This window comes from Arvicola amphibius, chromosome 5 (assembly GCF_903992535.2).
Source record: "Arvicola amphibius chromosome 5, mArvAmp1.2, whole genome shotgun sequence".
Lineage (NCBI taxonomy): Eukaryota > Metazoa > Chordata > Mammalia > Rodentia > Cricetidae > Arvicola > Arvicola amphibius.
The window spans coordinates 84,585,074-84,607,910 of record NC_052051.1 but is presented as its reverse complement, the minus strand read 5'-3'; the positions used below and the strand labels follow the sequence as shown (position 1 = coordinate 84,607,910).

The following is a 22,837-nucleotide window of genomic DNA, read 5'->3' as shown; positions in this document are numbered from 1 at the left end:
CATCAGACATTAAAGGAGGAATAGAAATATTCTAGTCAGTCAGATTCAAGAGTAAACATGACACAAAGTTGCAAATAAGACCAAGTCAGCAGCTTTAGTTAGGACACTGCAGGCTTTATAGGGCAGCTTCTGCGGCTGCAGCGTGCGCTGGACACAGCAAGGAAGAGCTAGTTAGAAGCTGGATAAGGAAGTTTTCACTAAATCATAATAAATTCCTATCAACTGCCAAAACAAATAAATGGGAGCATGTGAGTGAGTTTTGGTATACTCGAGGCTTATAGCAGTGTTAATTGGTACAGATGAATCATTAGTAGTCTTGTTCTCTTGCCATATTCAGGTATGTTTTATTTTGGGGAGGGGGTCGTAATAGCTTTTATCTATTTACTCCTGTACAAACATGTTAAGACAACATGCATTCTGTGGTAGAGGATGACCAGAGGTGTTTGTGTGTGTGTGTGTGTGTGTGTGTGTATGGTGACATTGTTGTCCCATATTCTGTTGTTTGCTGCAAAAATGCTTCCCCAGAGATCGGGGAACTACAGCCTCACTCTCTCTAATTGACTTCTAACAGAGCCTTCAGCTTAATGATCAGATGGTTAATCCTGACACTCAGGTCTGGTGAAGTGGGGGCTGCTCACACTAATCTTGAGGAGGTTGTTGGGTGCCCTGTAAACATTCAGGTTCTGTGACTTGGTGATAGCCCACTACAGTCTTCACAGCCACCTGCCTTAGGGTCTTAGTGTTCACACCTGTATAACTTAAGTTTTTGTTTAATTGTCCTATAGAACCTTCCAGTTAGAATTACGATGATACTTAAAATTGCTTTTTTACCTGCCACTAGATAGACTTCTAAAATGTGATTTTTAATAAGTTAATAAGTCAGACTAATAGATTTTGTTTCAGATCATTTAAAAACGTAGAAAAAACAAGGGCTAGCAAGATGACTCAGTGGGTAAAGGTCTGCCCAACAATGCAATCATGTCTTGAGTTCAATCCCTAGGACCCATATAAATCTAGAAGGAGAGAACCACCTTCACAAAGTTGTTCTCTAATATCCACGTGTGCACAGTAGCATAACAACACACATACATAGAATATTATTTTAATTATCACTTAAAAAGTCTTAGGGGTATCATTATCTGTTTCTATAATTCTGACACTTTGGATGCAGAGGTTTTAGGACCGTAGGTTTTAGGATAGACTGGGCTACCAAGTGAGATCATATTCTAGCTTTCATTTTGTCTTATCTTAGAGTTTGTAAACTGTCTTGCTTTGTATCTCTGTCTAGCCTAGAGCTCCCTGTGTAGTTTTTGGTAGTGCTGAATTAATTTTTCTTGCCTTCACCTCTGAAGTGTTGGGATCATGGGTGCGTGCTACCATGTCAGTTGTGAAGCCCTATAAGGGGAGAAAAGGGGTCTGGCCAGGTGGCCTCTGCTGTCATCTAGAACAGCTAGGACTGATGGTGTAGACAGCTCTATGACTCTTGGTGGTCTAGAGTTCTACAGTTCTTAGCCACTTCAGGAAGGTAACGGCAAGGCTTTGGCGGTGGTGATTTTTTTTTTTTTTTTTTTTTTTTTTTTTTTTTTTTTTTTTTTTTTTTTTTTTGAAAAGGGGGTTCTGTATGGCTGTCTGTCCTGGTATTTACCTGTTTAGACCAGGTTGGCCTTGAACTCAAAAGAGATTCTCCTGCCTCTGCCTAAGTGCTGGAGCTAAAGACATGTGCCACCATGACTGGCATTGATGACTTGTTATATAGTCCAGACTGGCCTGAAACTCAGGATCCTTCTATCCATTCCGGGATACTAACAGGCATGACCTGTGCTTGGCAGCTGAAGTTGATGCTGCTCAACTTTTCTTCCTATTCCGCCCAGTTTGGTAAAGAATCCTGGGCTGGAGAGATGGCTCAGTGGTTAAAAGCATTGCCTGCTCTTCTAAAGGTCATGAGTTCAATTTCCAGCAACCACTTGGTGGCTCACAGCCACCTGTAATGAGGTTTGGTGCTATCTTCTGGCCTGCACACACAGAGACAGAATATTGTATACATAATAAATAAATATTAAAAAAAGAATCCTGTGTATTCCTAGTTTGATATCTAGCTTTTGTAAGAAGTGGAAGGAAAGATGGTAAAGACAAAGGGAGAGCAGAAACTCTAAGGTAAACACAGTAGTAGAACAATGGGACTCGTGGTCGCCTTTCCAGAAAAGGTACCTTTGGTGCTGATGAACGAGTTATTAGAACTTCGATAAAGCAGGCAAGAGGGGTGCAAAGAGAAGAAAATGTGTTTTGGAGCTCTCAGTTGTCTGTGTTGGCTTAATTTCATGGTGTTTTTATTTTTGTAGCAATCGGTGCTGAAAATTCTGAAAAAACAGATGAAAATTCGGATAAGGAGACAGAAGTAGAAGAGTTTTCTGAGAAGATAAAAGTCCAAATAGCACCTAAAGTAGAAGAAGAGCAGGATTTGAAAGTACGGGTATTTGTGATCTTAACTGGGGAGGTGGAGGTGGAGAAGGCTGGCCTGAGACTTGGGATACTCCTGCTTCAGTATCCCAAAAGCTGGGATTACAGGTTCAGCCATTAAACTGTTACTAACTTCTGTTAGCAAATCATAAGCTTTATTGTGTCCAAAACTAAAATTCTCACTTTGTTAGAATAAAAGATTTTTTTAAGGCTAGAATAAGAATGATGCTGAGAAGTTGTATGAAAATTGTTGATACTTTCATTGAAATTAATCCTTTGCTGAAAAGAAATACAGGCTTCTCTGATTTCAAGTACTAAAAAGAGGAAAGATTTAATTCTTATGTGAAATGCTTGTCTTTAGGCCAGGTGGTGGTGGCGCAGGCCTTTAATCCCAGCACTTGGGAGGCAGAGGCAGGCGGATCTCTGTGAGTTTGAGGCCAGCCTGGTCTACAGAGTGAATTCCAGGACAGGCACCAAAGGTACACAGAAAAACCCTGTCTCGAAAAAAAAAAAAAAGAAAAGAAAAGAAATGCTTGTCTTTAAAGGAAGGGACATTTGTTTCCAGTTGCATTTGTAGCCTCATGAGATTCTTTCCTATCCACAGGGATTTATAACCAGGAACACGTCTGGTTATGCCCAAATCTGAATGAACTGTTTGAGTCTTAATTTGTAAATAACTGAATGCACATCCTCCATATATGTAAAAACACCTGGGCTGCTTATAATACCTAATACTACACCTAATACTATGTTAACAATTATTTGAATGGTTCTTTTGAAACAGTATCATCATGGAGCTCAGGCAGGGTTGGAACTCAGTCCTCCAGCCTCAGCCTCAGGAGTGCTGGGATTATTGGCCTGTACTACCATACCTGGTGTACACTGTATTGAGGGATATAACCAAAAATGTCTATGCTTCTTGAACATAGACAGATTTATTTATTTATTTATTTATTTATTTATTTCTGAAATTCTTAGTCTTTGGTTGGTTTAATGTGGCCCTTTAAATGTGATTTGTTGGAAAAAAAAACTGTAGCATGTATTTTTCTGTATTGTGCAACCTAGAAGGGACTGGGAGAAAATGATTTTCCAGCATAAGTAAATGAAAATTTGGACAATATTGGAATATCATTTGTGATATTTTCCTTTCAGTTATTTTAAGATATAGTTGACATATTTACCATCTATAATAAGGTGTGTGTGTGTGTGTGTGTGTAGTCACATCACAGATCTTTCTTTGGTATAGGGCTGTTAGAGTATTTGGATTTCTGAATTTCAGCTGTACAATGTGGTATTGTTGGCTATAGTCACCAAGCTATACCTTAGAGCCCAATTTTGTGGTGAATTCTGCTGGGCCAGTATTTCCCTTCTCACTTCAGCCTTAGCAGCAACCACCATTCTGATATTCTCTTTATGTAAATTTGGTTGTTTAAGATTAGAATCTATGCTCAGCTGTTGAAATTTATGCTGTTTGAATTCATTGTAATAGGGTGAGTAGATAAGTATTTTCTTATTTATGTGAATTTTATTATAAAATAGAATTCTAAGCTACAGTTATTTGTGTGCAGCCAATAAATTTCCAGTATCTGTAATAATAAATTAATGAAGGAAGGAATGCTTGAGTTCTGGTTTAATTTTTTTCTGTTCTTTATTACAGTTTCAGATTGGAGAACTGGCAAATACCCTGACAAGTAAATTTGAATTCCTAGGGATTAATAGACAGTCCATCTCCAATTTTCACATGTTGCTCTTACAGACTGAGGTAATTCATCTGGCTTTGGTGTAATTGTCACTTTGTTGTTTTATTTTTTATTTATTCTTTTCTAAAATGTATTATGTATACAGTGTTCTGTCTGCATGTATGCCTGCAGGCCAGAAGAGGGCACCAGATCTCATCACAGATGGCTGTGAGCCAGCATGCTGGGAACTGCACTCAGCACCTCTGGCAGAGCAGCAGTGCTCTCAGCCTCTGAGCCTCTCTCCAGCCCTTTTGTTTTTGTTTTTCTGAGACAGAACCTCTGTAGCCATGGCCTGAGCTTCATGTACTGACCAGGATTGTCTCTAATTTAGAGATTCTGGCTCTGTGCTGGGACTAAAGGCTGTTGTGCCACACTCAGCTTATTTAGCTTTTATGAAAGTTTTATTTGAGACAGGGTTTCTTTGTGTAGTCCTGGCTGTCCTGGAACTTACTCTATAGACCAGGCTGGCCTCAAACTCAGCAAGATCTGCCTGCATTTCGCCTTCTGGGTGCTGGGCTCTTGCCACCACTGCCCTCCTGAAAGTTTCATTTTTATTTAGATGTCTGTGTATACCGTATGTGTATACACATACACATATAGAGGCCAGAAGAGGACGTCAAATTCCCTGAAGCTGGAGTCACAGGTGTCTATGAGCTACCTGGCATGGGTACTGGGAACCAAATTTAGGTCTTAATTGCCAAACTAACTCTCCAATTCCTGTGGGTTTTTCTTTTGTCGTTGTTGTTTTTGCTTTTTGTTTTTCAAGACAGAGTTTCTTTGTGTATAGCCCTGGCTGTTCTGGAACTCACTCTGTAGCCCAGGCTGGCCTCGAACTCACAGAGATCCTCCTGCCTCTGCCTCCTAAGTGCTGGAATTAAAGGTGTGTGCCACCTCCGCCCAGCTTCCAGTCCTTGTTTTGTTTTTAATGCCTGGGTGGTGTTCATACATATGTCTATGTGCATATGTGCAAGTGGAGTCCTGTACTGAACATTAGGAATCGTTCTCCACTGTATTTCACCTTATTAATTGAGGTACTTTCTCACTTGAATCTAGAGTTTACCAATACTTGTGGTAATGTTTGGCCAACTTGCTCAGCATGTCTCCACTTTCTGAGTGTTGTAATTTCAGGGGGGCCATGATGCTTGCCTGGCTTTTATTTGGGGTGTGGGGATCTTAATTCTGGTCCTGATACTTGTGGCAAGAACTTTAATAACTGAGCTATCTCCATAGCCCATAAATAGTGTTTGAATGGCATTCTTTCTTAAGAATGTATTTTATGAAAAAATAAATAAAAAATTTAAAAAATTTAAAAAAAAAAGAATGTTTTTTATGGGGCCAGAGAGATGGCTCAGTGATTGGGAGCACTGTCTGTTCTGCTAGAGGATCTGGATTCAGTTCCCATCTCCCACGTGGGGAACTAACAACTGTAACTCCAGGATCCAACACCTTCATACAGACATACATGCAGGCAAAACACCAACACATATCAAAGAAAAATAAATTATTTTTTTAAAAAATGTGTTTTGTAGCTGGGCAGTGGTGGTACATGCCTTCAGTCCCAGCACGTGCTAAGCAGATGCCAGATGAATCTCTTGACATTTAGGCCACCCTGATTCACAGTGAGTTCCAGGAGAGCTAGGACAGAGAAATCCTATCTCAAACCCCACCCGAAAATGTGTTTTGTGGGTGGGGAGATGTCACAGTGGTTATAAATAGTAATAAAAGAGCTAGATGACCTTTGTCCCAGAACCCGTAAGGTGGGAGAACCAACTCTACAAAGGTGTCCTCAGACTTCCACGTGGAGCACATCACACACACACACACAATAGTAATAAATAGTTTTGTGAAGGAGGGGTTGAGACAGGGTCTCTGTGCAGTCCTGGTTGTCTTGGAGATCACTATGTAGATAAGGCTAAACTCAGACTTACAGGTCCTAGGCCTCAGCTGAGATTAAAGGCTTGTACTACCACTTCCAGCTTTTAAAATTTTAAAAATGCGGGCTGGAGAGATGGCTCAGCCGTTAAAGGCTAGGCTCACAACCAAAAATATAAGAGTTCGGTTCCCAGCACCCACGGCTGTCTCTCCAGCCACCATAAAAAGCAATTAAAAAAAAAAAGAAAAGAAAAAAAAATTTTAAAAATGCATTTTACAATTTTAACTTTGATTTCATATTTGAACTATCAGCTGTGGGTAGTAATACTTTATTAAATAAAGCAAAACACCACCTTAATAGACATACATTTTAGAAGTGAGAAGTGTTTTTGTTTTTTGGTTTTTTGTTTGTTTGTTTGTTTGTTTGAGGCAGTGTTTCTCTGTAGCTCTGGAGTCTGTCCTGGAACTTGCTGTGTAGACCAGGCTGGCCTCAAAGTCACAGAGATCTGTCTGCCTCTGCCTCCCGAGTGCTGGGATTTAAGGCTGTGCCACCACCGCCCAGCTATTTTCTTGATCTTGCTCATCTGTTAGAACATGGTGATCGGTCTTGGAGTCGCTTTTACTCTGTTTTCTGATTCAATCTTAATTCTCTGTTGATTCTAGACTCGAATTGCAGACTGGCGAGAAGGGGCTCTTAATGGAAATTACTTAAAGCGAAAGCTTCAGGATGCGGCAGAACAACTAAAACAGTATGAAATAAACGCCACTCCTAAAGGCTGGTCCTGCCACTGGGACAGGTACGCACTCTTCTCCCCTTTTCATCTTTCACCTTTGACATCTCAGACATGATTTGTGATCGCCACCACCTGACGCCATGACAGCCTGTCTGGAGCCTGAGAGCAGCTGCAGTCAGCGGTGCTGGGCAGGCAAAGCACTGCGAGCAGAGTTTGCCCAGCCACGCACTTGGAGAAACAAAATCAGTGTTTAAAAGTGTTCCATGTAACGGATTTTTTCCCAAGATTGGACAAAGCCGGTTTTTACTCTCCAGAGTGTTGCACGGAGTAGGGCGGGCTTGGGGGTTAAGCGCATGCGAGAGCTCTGTGCGCTTTACAGGACCTCTGGAAGCAACTACTCCTGCTTAACCTCGGTGACGTTCAGGAAAGCTTCGTGACTGAAGATGAGTGAAGAACAAGAGTACTATCCTCTGCCAGCAGGTCAGATGAAAACATTTCTTTTTATATTTGGCTTTTCTTGATTTTTTTTTCGTTATTTGAAATCTTTGCTCTTTTATTTTTCAGCTCCCAGATCCTCTCCCTCTCTTTAGCTTTCACTGTGTTTGGTATCAAGAATTTGAAATGAATTCCACGGTCCAAGAGGGGAAGAGTCACCTTTCACTTCGATGTTCTCTTCTTTAGAAGGGAAATTAGTGTTCTAGGCAATTGAGTCCCTTCATTAATGAAACTTGGAACCCGGTTATGCATTGGCAAAAAACAAAAACGAAAGAAAAGAAATGATTTCTAATTCATCCTTTGGAGAGGGCTAAGGGCTGTATTCACAGAGCTGCTGACACTGCAAATAGCTTTGAAGTTTCCTGGGTTTTCCATCCTCAATTGTCAAAGCTCTTTGTTGCCTTTGTGAATAGCAGTCCATAAGAAGAGGTTCGTCCCTGAGAGCAGGCTGTTTGCTGTCTTGGGACAGGACCAAGTGGAAGTGTCCCTGTAGGAGAACGGATTTTAAAACATGTGTTTTCTTTCTTGTAATTTAGGGATCATAGACGGTATTTCTATGTAAACGAACAGTCGGGCGAGTCTCAGTGGGAATTCCCAGATGGTGAGGAGGAGGAAGAAAGCCGAGCACAAGAAGTTAGAGATGAGAGTCCTCCTAAGTCGGCTGTGAAAGATAAAACCTGCGCTGACCCCAACTCCACAGAGTCCTCTGAGAGCTCCACAGGTAGGACAGCGACTCTGCTGCAGTGGAACACTTTTGGGGAAAAGGACATTAATATTTTTACTATAGGACAATTTGTAGCATGGTAATAAGATACACTAATTGCAAAGTCCAACTTAAACTAAGAGAGTGCATGAGTTACACTGAAAGGAATTAATTCAGTGACTAGTCTGAAAGCCAAATAATATGTCAGAGTCTGTCACCAAAATAAAAATCAACTACTGTCTTTTGATCTTAAAAGAGTTCATGTGATAAATATTAATTAGTACATGTTTTGCATATTCATTAATAGAGTACAAATTTTACATATCAATCAAAATTCACATTAAATTTAAAAATATAAGAGACCTATATGTAGACATAAATTTCTGTCCCGCCTGGTCCTACAGCCATTCAGTCCCAAAGAAATACAGAGGCTTATATTAATTACAAACTCTTTACCCTGTTAGCTCAGGCTTATTACTACCTTTAACAACTTAAATAACCTATAATTCTTGTCTGTGTTTAGCCACATGGCTTGGTACCTTTTATCAATGAGGCATTTTCATCTTACTTCCTCTGTGTCTGGTTGACAGCTGTGTCTCTGCCTTTCCTCTTCCCAGAATGCTCCTAGTCTGCTCACGCCGCCTATACTTCCTGCCTGGCTACTGGCCAATCAGCATTTTATTAAACCAATATGAGTGACAAATTTTTGCAGTGTACAGGAGCATTATCCCACAGCATTCCCCCCTTTTTTTCTTTTCAAAACAAGAACTCTGAATCTAATCTTTTTCATTTAGCTTTTTTCCTGAGCATTATTCATAACTACTTACCACTAAAACTCTAAACAAAGACAGATATCCATAATCCATTTTTTGGGGATGTGGGTGCAGTTTCCTAAACTATTTCCTGCTGATTGGGGGTGCTGATAATCTTAAGGAGACCCAAAGAAAATTTAGGATTGTGGTCAAGTTCTGGCTGGTGTATTTTGTAAGGCTGGATCATCACAGCCAGCACTCTTGAGGCTGTTCTTGATGTAGAACACAGGGGAAACTTCAACAGAGGTACTCTAAAATGTTTGATCATCTTGGCCATCCGCTCCTATTGGAGATTTCTCAGGGGATCTTCCTTGATCAAACCTTATTTTTCTTAACCCAGAATGAAGCACAGCCCCTCATTTCCTGTGGAAACAAAAGCAAAACCTCTTCTCCAAAGTAACATATCTTTTGAATTAAATTTTTAAGTCAGGGGCTGGAGAGGTGGCTCAGGAGTTAAGAGCACTGCCTGCTCTTCCAGAGGTCCTGAGTTCAGTTCCCAGCCAACCACATGGTAGCGCATAACCATCTGTAATGGGATCTTACGTCATGTTCTGGCATGCAAGCTTGCCTGCATACAGAATACTGTATGAGTGATAAATAAATCTTTTTTAAAAATATTTTGAAGTCAAGGCATTTGCAAAATATATAGGTTGGATTAATCCAGCAGCATTTATAATCAAATATTTTTAGCAGCTGTTGCTCCATCCTCAGCAGTCAAACAATTCAAAGACAACACAGTAACATACAGTATCCAGATTTATCTTTACATTGCTTTATTTTTTTAACTCTTTTATTTTTATGTTTTAATTTTTTTGAATTAGGGTTTCTCTGTGTGTCTTTTTCTGTCCTGGAACTCGCTCTGTAGACCAGGCTGGCCTCTAAATCATAGAGCTCCACCTGCTTCTGCCTCCCAAGTGCTGGGATTAAAGGCATGCACCACAACATCCAATTATTTCCTTTCTTTAAAGGACTTTCTTTATCCTTTTTCTCTCCCAAGCCTACATATATTTTTAAACAAACTGTAAACCGTTTAGAGGGTTTTTTGTTCCCCCTTTGAATCTGTCTTTTTATCTCTTTCTGACCACATGAGTCTTTAATCTGCTAAGTTATATGGCTAGGATTAAAGCTGCAGCTTTGGCAGCTGCCTCCACCCCATTCCTTAGCTTTTTAAGAGTCTAGCTTCATGGCTGGTCTGGTACTTGCTAGATAGACTGAGGCTGTCCTCAAACACATAGAGATCCATCTGCTTCTACCTCCCAAGTGCTGGGTTAAAGGTGTGCAGCCACACCCACCCAGATTTCTTTTTGTTTTATTTTTTAAAACGGTTGCTAGGTTGAACTCAGGTTGCCATGCTTGTAACACAAGCACTTTACTGACTGAGCTATTTCCTGTTCTTGTGCTCCTTTTTGTTTTTAATCATCTCATATGTGCACGTGTATTTGCACTTTGTGTGTGCCTAGTGCCTGGCACTTCAAAGGCAAAGACTGTCAAGAGTCCCCGAAATCTACAGATGGTTGTGAGCTGCCATGTGGGTGTTAGGACTCATCTGGAGACTGTCTTAAAATTTGCTCTATAGATCAGACTGGCCTCAAACTCAGAGATCTCCCTGTTTCTTGTTTCCTGAGTGCTGGATTAAAGATGTGTACCACCACCACCTGGCTAGGAAACTTCTCCCTATCAGGTATATAATGGCTTATTTCAACGAAATGAATAAGATAATGCTATCCTGTCCCAACATTATTTTGTGCCTGCATGGCCACTTCTCAGTCTTCTACACCCAACAGCCACATTCACCTTGGTGATGTGATGCTTCTAGGATTGTCCATGACATTGAGCATGGTTTAAACGTTTATTATGCGGTGTCTGGAAGATGCCATTGAGCCTTACAAAGAAAGCAGATGTAACTAGGCCACTCCAAATCCCTCACTAATGGAATTATGGCTTTGTCTTAAGAATGCTGTACCCCTGAGCTTTGGCACCAGGATACTTTCTAGAGGTGCGAACCCATTCTTGGTCTGTCCGTTAATAAAGTACTCAAAATTTTTAATTGGCTTAATCAGCATGGTTGTCAGTGACTGTCTCAATCAAGAGTCTAAGTAAGGCAGGAAGATTGGGAACTTGAAGGCAACCTGGTGGAAACCCACCCTCTGCACGCTTGGAAGCCCACCCTCTGCACGCTTGGAAACCCACCCCTCTACACACTTGCCCATTTTCAGTGCACAAAAGTGTTTCTTGCTCCCATCAAGAAATATGCAGTCATATCCCTAATGATTTTGTTAACATCATTAAGTAGCCTAGATAACATTAGATGGACTAAAATATCACAGATTATAACTCTGCCACATTCAGAAGTCTACTTTTGGTAGCAGTGAGTGACAAATATTCCTAGTAACAGTTTGTGGTTTTTCTTTAGTACATAATGAATTGAGGCTTGGTTTTGGTTGAGTGGATGATTCCATTCTTAACCACTCTCCTGCTGTTTGAATCAGACTCCCAAACTCCTGTACAGACAAGGAAAGTATGACCTTGACCTCCATATCCAAGACACTGGGACTCTTGATCATAGTTTCTCATTTTATACACTCCCCTAATTGAGTACTGCACAGATAACAAGTCTTAAGGGTTAGGGGTTTGGTAGTTTTTGGTTTTGTTTTTCTTTTTAAAAAAAAAAAAAAACACTTTAATGTCAGGAATTAAGCTATTTTATTCTATTGTTGATGGCAAACTGTTGGTGCTGTCTGGTAAAAGGTAAACCTTGAGCCATTTTTTGGGTGCAGAGTGTGGTTTGCTTTTTTTTGACAAGGTTTCTCTGTAGCCCTCTGGCTGTCCTAGAATTCACTCTGTAGACCAGGCTGGCTACCCTCAGAGATCCACCTGCCTCTGCCTCTGCTGGGATTAAAGGTCTGAGCATCATTCGGTTCACTATACTCATCTTTAAAACCATCTTTTAGTAAAAGAAAAATGAGGGTGCCATCAAAATTGCTCGGTGGGCAAAAGTGATTGCTGCCTAACCTGATGACCTGCGTTCAGCCCCCAGGATCCACATGTTGGAAGGAGAGAACTGACTCTTTGAAGTTGTCCTCCGACCTATATAAATAAACACACACTGGGACACACACACAATTAACTTAAATTTTTTTAAAAAGGCCGGGCGGTGGTCGAGCATGCATTTACTCCTAGCACTCGGGAGGCAGAGGCAGGCGGATCTCTGAGTTCAAGGCCATCCTGGTCTTCAAAAGCTAGTTCCAGGACAGGATCAAAAACTACAGCGAAACCCTGTCTCGAGGGAAAAAAAAAATTAAGAAAAAGAATCTGGAGATATTTGCATAGTAAAAGTATGTGTTTAGCATTCATGAAGCCCCCAGGTTTGATGCCTAAACACCCAAAAATAAAAAAGGAAAGGTATGCCATAAGGAGGAGGCAAGTAAGTTTTAAGGTTTACTTCAATTTTAGTCCTTGCTCATTGTCTCAGTGTATAGTAAGCATCACATCTCTGAAGGTGGAGTGATACTTCTTCGTGGTGAGTAACATGTGATATGAGATACCTAAGAACAAAAGGTTTTAGATTAAGAATTGGTGTCCTCACAATAGTCTCTTTACATTAAGATAAGCTTAATGTAGTTCTAATTTTAGTGCATAACAAAGGCTGTTGATAACTTTAACCATCACATTGGATTTCAGAATTAAATGTTCATGTCAGTATAAAAAATACTAAAGACTTATTTTTATTATTTGTGTGTGTGCCTATGGAGGCCAAAAGGCGGCCTTGGATCCCTTGGACTGCAGTTAACAAACATTTCAGAACCACCTGGTATGGGTACTGGCATCTGAACCCTGGTCCTCAGGATAGACCTGCAGGCCATCTTAACACTGCACCGTCTCTTCAGACACATTGCTTTTGACTTTTTGAGATGGGCTCTCTATGTATTTTAGGCTAACTCAGACTCAGCTTCCCAGGAGTTAGAATTACTGGCTTGTGCCACCATGCCATCTTAAGTAATTTCAACCTTTTTGTGCTTAAGCTAAAGAAAGAATGATCAGTGTTTGAGATACAGCTTTTATGTTTGAATAAATTTAGGGGCTTGGGATTCTGTTACTTTTTGCTAAATTTATCAAGCTTGGTAGTGTGTGTTGCTTGTGTTTAGTTTGTCTCGTCTTTTGCTTATTTGTCTTTTTTTGGAAACAATGTCTGTTATATCCCAGGCTTGTCGGGAATTTGCTGTGTAGCTAAGAATGAGTGAATTTGAAGCCACAGTCTTCCTTCTCCACCTCCTAAGTACTGAGCTGGGTTCCTAGGTGTATGTTACCATACCTGGTTTTATGCATTGGAATGGGACTTAATGCGTGTACATTCTAGGAAGCATACTGCCAACTGAGCAGTACCCCAACCCCCATCAAATGAAGTATGGTTGAATAATACTTACACAAAGTTTAGATGATTTGCTTTTGCTGGGTCACAGACCACATTATTAACCCTGGCCTGGTGTGTTCCCCTTGCATCTGTTTGATTGGCAGCATGTCAGTGTCATAAAGGCTTGATAATTGAAGACAAGAAAATTGCCAGTGTCATCAAGGCTGACACAGTTCACCATGCATTATAGTTAATTTAGTAGAAGAAAGTTAAAGTCTTAAATTAATAATCTTTAGTGTTTATTGCTTTATTTTTATCTTCAGTGTTCTGATGAAATCTTGATATACTGTTTTATAATACAGACTTTCTAGCTATATACATACTTTTTGGTCAAATTAGTCTTCTGAAATGTTTTTGTCGGAAAGTTGGTATATAACTAAATTCATATTACTTGATGCCAGTACAAAAAAAGGTTAATGAGTCATTTGAGTTCTTCTAGCTGAAAAACTGCATTCATGTTTTCTGGTAAATCTTTTTCTAATGTCCTTTTTGTTAGCAATAAGGAATAAGGAATGTTTCAGTAATTATAAAAACAGTGTGAATCATCTTAATATTTTTTTACACAGTATATTACCTATGGTGTTGCATTAGCAAACCTGTTCTAAAAGCCTGTTGGCTTGGGGTTTACCTTGCCAGACATTGAGTGTAAATGACCTTCTCCCTAACCTAGAGTATTTCATAATGGAGCCCTTATGTAGTCAAATTTTGACAGGTGGCGGCATTTGGATATTTACACGCCTGTAACCCCAGCACTTACGGAGGCAGAGGCAGGTGGATGTCTGTGAGTTCAAGGCCATCGTGGTCTACAGGACGAGCTCCAGGACAGACTCCAAAGTTTTTTTAAAAAAGAAAAGAAAGCGAAAGCGTCAGGCCTGGCCCGACAGCTCTGTCATCCTACATAACAGTTCCTTCCTGGGTTTCATTACCTCCAAAATGAGAAAGTTGAACTAGATGATTTCTCATGTTTCTTCTACTCCTAGATTCTATGATTTTTAGGGAGAAAATCCCCTCAACATTCCTGGGATATATATCTAATAGTCCCATATATTGTGAGACATCCCTATTGACGATAGAGGGATGGGGAAGGCTACAAGTAAGTATATCCTCCTGTTTTCTCTAATCTTTAAAAAGCTCTACCCAGCAGCAAAACTGCAGTGTTCAATGATAGTGTTTGTGAAATTTGAGAAAAATTTAACATAGCTTTTCAGTTATAATTTAGCTCAAGCTAAAGCAACAGCAGTTTAAAGTTTCTACATCTTTTAACACCGTGTTTGAAAATCTCAGTGATCATTTGACATTTTGTCCTAAATTCCTCTTCACTCATCACAGAAAGAAGAGTGACCTTTCCTTTGTTGGTGTGATTAAGCAAATGTCATTTGCACATGTGAAGTACATTTTTAAATACTTCTAATATTCATTTTTTTAAAATTTCTAATCCAGGTTAATCAAAATAGGTAGAATTTTTTTGGCTTTGTTTTAATGGGTTTTCACTGTGGCATCCACACTTAACTAGTTCACTGAAAAAAAATAGTAGCAATAAAACAGAATCAGTATTAACAGATATACATGATTCATTTATTTCATTTTTAAACCAAGACCTCAGAGAATTTCTGCCTTCTCATGTTGCAATAAATTTTTGAAAAAAAAAAAATTCTAGGGGCCTGAAGCTGTTAAGAGCACATACTATTTTGGCAGAGGACTGAATTTGGTTCTCAGTACCAACCAACTGGACAGGCCACACCTGCCTTAATAACTCAAGTCCCAGGAGGATCCAATGACGTGGTGCCTTCTTCTCGTCTTTAAGGGCACTTGCACACACAGGCACATACCTAAATACACACACTTAAACATAAGGTTTATTTCCCAGTTTTAGATTTGGAATTACTCATTGTTTTGTGATATTTTTATTTATTTACAAATCTGGATATAAAGAATAAGGCTAGTACAATATAGCTAAGGAAAGTTCTCTCGGCATCGTAAATTATAGAAATAATTTCTAAGTTGAACTGCTCAGTGTTTCAGTGATATTAGTGGCTAGCTATGAGTCAAATTTTAATTACGGGAGAGCCTTCTAGTCCTGCTATTTGAAACTACTGTGCACATTTGTCTTAAGTTTGTAGTGATGTGAACCTTAATATGAAATTAGCTATGAAGGATTTGTTTTGGTTTTTCCCTCACTGCTGTCTGTTCTCCAGGTTCTCTTTGTAAAGACTCATTTTCTGGCCAAGTCTCCTCATCACTCATGCCACTGACTCCTTTCTGGACCCTCCTGCAGTCAGATGTACCTGTGCTTCAGCCTCCATTGCCTCTGGAGATGCCTCCACCCCCACCTCCACCCCCAGAGTCTCCTCCTCCTCCTCCTCCACCTCCTCCTCCACCTCCTCCTTTAGAAGATGGGGAGATTCAAGAAGTAGAAATGGAGGATGAAGGAAGTGAGGAGCCTCCTGCCCCAGGAACAGAGGAGGATACTCCTTTGAAGCCTTCAACACAGACCACGACTGTAACTAGCCAGGTAATGATGTCCTTGACATTGTGGATGGTAATGGAGCCTGGAACATAGTTGGCATGTTTTATTGTAGAAGGATATGTTCTGTAGGGCTTGTGATTGCTGACTGGGATGTTTGTGTTTCAGAGTTCAGCTGACCCTTCCACCTCTAGTCCCCCATCTGCTAAAGCAGTAAAGAGAAAGGCCGCAGAGATTAGCACTGCAGTGGTCCAGAGATCGGCTACTATCGGTAGTTCTCCAGTTCTCTACAGCCAGTCAGCTATAGCTGCAGGTAAGCATCATAATTAAAGTGGGTTATTCTCAATATATCATTTGTTTCCAGCATTAGATGCTGCAAATAGAAGGCTTTTGATTAAAAAATACTATTTATGTAAGGGACCTGGTGCTTGAATGCTCTGGTGTTCTGGCTCATATCCCAGTTGTGGACAAACTTTCTGAGCTCTCATTCTTTTTTGTCTGGATTACTCATAGAATTGTGAGGAGGACAAAGGCAAAAAGAATGTAGAAAATGAATAAAATGATTGATCGAACCAGATTTTTTTAAAAAAGAAAATAATATTTATAGTTATTCTCCCAGTTACTAAAAACTACCCTTAAACACGTATCCTTATCCTTACAAGATTATTTTCTGTTTTGGTTTATTGTTTTTTGTTTGGTTGGTTTGCTTTAGTTTTTCAAGACAGGATTTCTCTGAGTAGGTCTGGCTCTGTAGACCAGGCTGGCCTCGAACTTAGAGATAGATCTGCCTGCCTCTGCCTCCAGAGTGCTGGGATTACAGGAGTGGCCCCACCACCCAGCTACGCTTTTGCTTTTTTAAGACAGGGTGTTTGTAGGGTAAGTCTAGAACTCATTTTATGGATCCTCCGGGTACTGGCGTTAGAGACATGTCCATTTATTCAGGATCTACACGGTTGTTTATACTGGTTATTTTTATATTGAGGAGCCTCAATCTGTAAGTGTTCACATTTTAATTTAATTTAATTTTGGTTTTTCAAGACAGTTTTTCTATGTAGCACTGGCCGTCTGAACTCACTCTGTAGACCAGATCCGTGTGTTTTTGCCTCTCAAGTGCTGGATTAAAAGCATGGCCTACCCTGCCCAGCTACAAAATTTAATATTTTGCTAGTAACAAATAATGACATTTTTAAAGGAAAAAGTATATTGAGATCATTTTGTGATTGAACTGCTGGTTCCCTTTCCCTTCTGTCTTGTTACAGTCTCCTTTTTATGTTTTCTGCATTAGGTCACCAAGCAATGGGGATTTCACACCAGGCTATTGGGATGGCGCACCAAGCAGTGTCAGTTAGCCATGCAGCAGCAGGAATGGGTCATCAGGCCAGAGGGATGAGCCTGCAGTCAAATTACCTTGGACTAGCAGCAGCACCTGCAATTATGAGTTATGCTGAATGTTCTGTCCCAATTGGAGTGACCACGCCATCATTGCAGCCAGTTCAGGCTCGTGGAACTATGGCCGCACCTGCTGTCGTAGAACCACCACCGCCTCCTCCTCCACCACCTGCACCTGCACCACCTCCGCCGCCACCAGCGCCCAAAGTGCCACCACCTGAGAAGACGAAAAGAGGAAAGAAAGATAAAGTAAGTCATTTTTTTTATTTAAAAAAAATAGGATGATACTCACATAGCAAAATTAAAGGAATAATACATTTAATAAAGATTTATTGCCAGGCAGTGGTGACACACAAATTTAATCCCAGCACTTGGGAGGTAAAGGTTGACAGATCTCTTGAGTTTGAAACCGGCCTGGTCTACACAGTGAGTTCCAGGACAGCTACATAGTGAGACCCTGTCTCAACTCACACCCCACCCCACCCTACCAATTTTTTTTTAATGTTTTTTGTCTAAATGTGTGTCTGTGTACTACCTATGTGCCTGGTGCTCATGAAGGCCACAACTGGCTTTCCAGGGAGTTGTAAGTCTCCATTTGTGGACGCGAGGACTCAAACCCGGGTCCTTTGGCAGAGCTGCACGCGGGGTTGTCTCTCCATCCCCTTCCCATTAATCATTTTTAATCACTTCTTTAAAAATGATTTCTCTGTTTCCTTCTATTTATGGTGTGTGTGTGTACACACGCACGCCTCTGTATACACAGGTCCCTGCAGAGAGTGTCAGGGTCCCTGGAACTGGACTTACAGGTCCCTGATGTGAGTCCCTGATGTGAGTGGTAGGAACCGAATCCAGTTCTCCAAAGAACAAATGCTCTTAACTACCGAGCCATCTCTTCAGCCCCTATTAAGAAATTTTATACAAGTATTAACACATGATGTTTTGAATATATTCGCACATCCCCATTACCATTTTTTTATTCCTTCTCCCACTGGCTCACGTCCTCCTCTCAACTTGTCTACATTTTTTGTTTATTTCCCACACCTATGTTTACTTGCATTTTTTTTTTGTTGTTGTTGTTGTTTCCAAGACAAGGTTTCTCTAAGTTGCCCTGGATTTACTTAATCTCACTTATCCCAACTAGATTAGCCTCAAAATCAGAGGTCCACCTACTTCTGCCTCTTGAATGCTGGGGTTAAAGGCTTTTGCCACCATACCTGGCTTCTTTTTATAATGACCCAGTGAATTTTATAGTTATAGGGGCTTCAGCACCAGAAGGTCTCTCCCTCCTCTATCAACCGTTAACTGTGTGTATAAATCCTCGGAGAAGGGTGGGGCCCTATGAGCCCTTGCTCTCTTCACGACAAGCTGTTGTTAATAGGCCTAATGTGTATAGCAATCCAGCTGTTGTGAGTTCAGTAGAACATCTGTGCCCGTGCCGGAAGTCAGCGTTCAACATTATCTGCACGAACTACTTAACATTCTTTCTGCCACTTTCTTGATACTTGTAAGCCTTGGGGTTTCTGGTTGCATCCAATATCACATTTATTCCTTGGTTTCAGGGAAAGATCTTGATTGTCAGTATAAAGGACCTATTTCTTTATCTGTGTGCGTTCTTCTGATCTGTAACTTTGCTTTAGGCAAAGAAAAGTAAAACCAAAATGCCATCTTTGGTAAAGAAATGGCAGAGTATCCAGCGAGAGTTAGATGAGGAAGATAATTCGAGTTCCAGTGAGGAGGACCGGGAATCCACTGCGCAGAAGCGAATCGAGGAGTGGAAACAGCAGCAGCTGGTCAGGTAAATGGAGTGCAATTCCTGATGGGAAGGGTTTGTGCTAATCTTGGGGTAGTCTTACTCTTGACATTACAGTCTTTCATGAAGAGTACACTGCTCCTTTGCTGAGAAACTTGAAACATTTTCCTGAGTGGACATGAGATCCAATTTTCAGTTTCAGTATTTCTATAAAAAATAAAAAAGATTCTCTTCTCTTTGCAGTGAAGTAGTGACATACATATTGTTTTCACAGTGGCATGGCAGAAAGAAATGCAAATTTTGAAGCCCTTCCTGAGGATTGGCGAGCAAGACTGAAGAGAAGGAAAATGACTCCCAACACTTAGTTTTAATTTTAAAAAAATGGGTTTTTTTGTTTTGTTTTATGTTTAAAGTCTTAACCAGTTCTAAACTGCTGTCAGATGAACTGTATATGTCATGAGGAAGAACACCCTGGACACACCCGTGCATATGGAGTTGTCCGTTTAGGAGGTGTGGTTCTCTGTGTGCTGAAGGAGGGGTGGGATTGCTTTGCCCCGACTGTCTCTTTTCACACTGGCAAGCTTAGCACGCCAGATACGAGTCAGTCCTGAGGAGCATGGGAGTCACGGGCAACAGGAAATGCCCACTCGAGGCTTGTTCAGTTCCTCGCGCGACACTCTCCTTACCTTCTACTCCGAACAAGTGCGATTCAGAAGGCAGCTCTGTGTCCTGTCTTGCTTGACCATCAGAATCTTTGACCTCTTCCTCGAGTCTGCTGCCCCTGAAGTATTGAGATCGTTCTGGTGGCCACATTTTCTCAGAACCTACAGCATTCATTTCACAGCAGGTGGTGTGTTCACAGGCAAGCAGGAGGAGCAGCAGCAGGTGTTCAGATCCTTGATTTCAAGAAGTTCCCCTAAGTATGTGGTAGTAAGTAAAATATGCCACTTTGTGTACTGTCTCCATTGTGTTACCCACTTGAAATCCCCCTCTGTAAGATTCCAGTGTTTAAGAAGCAGTCCACTGCTGTGTGCTTTCTATTGTATCACAATCAAGAAAGGTCACTTTAAACTGAAGAAAAAGCAGATTGTGTCTTAAAGCTGTTTGTATTTCTCCAGTTTCTGACATTGTAAATTTGTACATACGCACTAATAAAGCTCTTTTATACTTGTGATTGTTGTCCGTTTGCTCTTCTAAGCATGTTCCCTGCAGTCATAATACCAGGACTTAGTGTTTGTCCATTCTTAATCGTTCTGATCAAATATGGCACAGAGCATGCGCTGACGTTTGAACATCAGGAAGAAGTAGCATCTTGGAGGTATACGGAGACAGGTTTTAAGCAGGCCTCTCTAAACAAGATGGTCCATGTGTGACTGTGCTTAGAGGGCTTACATTCCACTCTCAACCTGGGAACAATGTAATATGGCTGACGTTTTGTTGGGGGAGAAAGGTGCTTTCTAGCTTTTTTTTTTTTTTTTTATAGGTAATGCAAAGCTGATTATGGGAAATAATAGATACTTAAGATTATAATCAATAGTTAACCAAAGACAATAGTTTGGATTTTATTCTAGTATTCCTATGCAGTTAAATTTTTTTACTTTGTATTATAGTGTATTAGATTTTATTTATCATGTGCTATTGTTGAGATGCCCATTTTGTACCTAAAATTGTTTTGTAATTTGCATAGTTAAATTTCTATAAATAAAGGTTATCAACTAGCTGTTAAAGTTTTTGTCTTAACTAATTAACAGTTTTCCAGGTGTGTAATTGTTGCTGAAGAGACCAGCCTCCTTACCACCCTGCTGTTGAGCACATAAGGAACCTGATGGACCAGGGTTTGGTTTTGCCCCCTCAGTTTCTAACTAGTTTGTTTTCTGTTTTTGTTTTGGGGTTTTTTTTTTTTTAAGAGGATTTTTTTTCGTTGTAGCTAGAAGGTTAGAAGGTAGAGAATAAAGAGTAAAAGTGTTCAGTAGCTGGCCTGTATCATCACTAGTTGAGATGACATTCTAGCCTGCAAGTCTGGCCAGTCTGAATAGCTTATCCAAGATTCTGGCCTCAGCTTTTATGAAGCCATTCACTTTTCGTTGCTGTTGTTAAAGGTCTCCTTATTTTATGTAGACGGATGTTTTGTCTGTGTGCATGTCTGCACACCAGAAGAGGGCATGGATCCTCTAGGGGCACAGTTAAAGATGGCTGTGAGCCAACCATGTGAGTGCTGAAGGCTGAACTTAGAAGAGGAACCAGTGCTGCGCCCTCCAGCCAAGAGAAGCTTCAGACTTAAAACAGGACATCTTTAACATAGATCCTTGAACAAGCCTCAAAGTAACAGTGGAGCAGGAGAGGTGGCTCAGCACTTAAGAGCATTCCAGCACCCACATCCAAACCAACTTCAGCTCTAGGGAGATCTCTGGCATAGGTTCCTGCAGTCATGTGCACATACACAGCATGAAAATAAAAAAAATTGAAAATTATATTTTCTAAAGAATAAGGGTTGAGGACTGGAGAGATGGCTCAGAGGTCCTGAGTTCAGCAACCACATAGTGGGTCGCAACCATCTGTAATGAGATCTGGTGCCCTCTTCTGGAGTGTAGGCACACATACAGCCAGAACATTGTATACTTAATAAATAAATAAATCTTTTTTTTTAAAAAAAGGAAAGAATAAGGGCTGATTGGATAGCCAGAAGGTTTGGGTTTGACTGGCTGACACCTGCTAGTCCCTGGAACCTATACAAAGGTGGAAGGAAAGAACTCCACACGAAAACAATTCTATGAAAAATGGAGGGGAGGCAGCTGGAGAGATGTCTTAGACTCACAGTCTCGTTCCCAGCGTCCAGTTTGTACTTCAGGCAGCTCACAAGAGCAGGGCACTTCCCTGGGGACACAAGTCTTCTGGCCTCCATGAGCATCTGCATGCACACAGGGAGAGAGAAATAGTTTTTAAGGAATAACTTGTATATTAAGCCAAATCAAGAAAAAGTGGAAAGGAAGATATTTTAAGTTTGTCAAAGGGAGAAGGAATTATGTAAATTAGAATGAGCCTGATTCCTAGGACTGACCTCTGCTTTCCCTGTTTAAATAAAGCTTGTTTGGTTGCTACAGCTCCCCCTTAAACAAAGGAAATTACTAAAAATACAGAAGTTAGAAAATAGGGTGAACTCTCCTGGCACTGTACTCACCAGTTCCCAGCCTGGGTCTGTAAAGTCTGAGATGAATGAAGAAATCGTTGATGTGTGAAACAAATTGCCTGACATCGCAGGGTGAGGGCGGGGTCCTGCCCTCCTTCCGCTTCTGGCTCCGGGTTGCTAGGCTGCCAGGGTCCGCGCGGAAAGCTCCAGCAGGTGAACTGATGGGCTGGGCCTGCGAGGAGCCAGTTAGTGTTTCCCAGGCGGGAAGGGGGTGAGGAGGGCAGGGGGTGAAGAGGAGGGGCGGGGAGGGCAGGGGGTGAGCGGGTAGGGGTGAAGGCAGTGGAGGGTGGGGCCGGAGGGGTGGGCTGAGGACGGCCGGGCACGGAGGAGCGTTGGGCGGAGTGGCGGCAGCGGGGTGTGGGAGCTGGGCGCGCGGGTCGCCGCCAGCTCTGCTGGGAACTTCTGCATCGCCGTGGGCTTTCCCCACAGCGGTCCACATCTCGGGTGGGACGCTCACAACTGAACGTTTCCAGGACCGGTCGCTTTCGACCCCCTGACCTTTCCTTTTCAACTGCTCGTGCCCCCAACCTGATTCCCGGTGTCGAGCTTCTCTTCTCAGTGTAAGCACGGCATGGGGCCAGCGAGGGTCCCGGTGAGTGGAGAGGACGAGGCGCGGGGACTCGCAGTGCGCCCTGACTGCACAGGTGCCTGCAGGATTGATTTGGTGTTCTTTGGTGGTGCCCTGTGTTTGGATGGGTTTCTGTTCACCTTCCTGCTGTGATTTGAGACTTTGGTGTAATCAGCTCCCCTTTTGGAAATTAGGCAGAGGTTGCAGCTGGCAGCGGTGCTACTGATTCGCCTACATTTTTCTATGTGGCAGTAAC

At 41.4% G+C, this 22,837-nt stretch overlaps 1 protein-coding gene across 1 annotated transcript in view; it reads left to right on the top strand.

Moving 5' to 3' along the window:
- The window catches only part of Fnbp4 (formin binding protein 4), a 35,401-nt gene extending 15,403 nt beyond the window's left edge, over positions 1-19,998 (top strand). The window contains exons 9-17 of the mRNA XM_038330029.2: positions 2,340-2,464; positions 4,115-4,219; positions 6,732-6,865; positions 7,834-8,018; positions 15,419-15,735; positions 15,856-16,000; positions 16,973-17,325; positions 18,714-18,871; positions 19,101-19,998. Of these exons, the coding sequence (XP_038185957.1) occupies positions 2,340-2,464; positions 4,115-4,219; positions 6,732-6,865; positions 7,834-8,018; positions 15,419-15,735; positions 15,856-16,000; positions 16,973-17,325; positions 18,714-18,871; positions 19,101-19,191 (1,613 nt within the window). The 3' untranslated portion in view covers positions 19,192-19,998. The remainder of the gene's footprint in view (positions 1-2,339; positions 2,465-4,114; positions 4,220-6,731; positions 6,866-7,833; positions 8,019-15,418; positions 15,736-15,855; positions 16,001-16,972; positions 17,326-18,713; positions 18,872-19,100) is intronic.
- Positions 19,999-22,837: the final 2,839 nt, after the last annotated feature.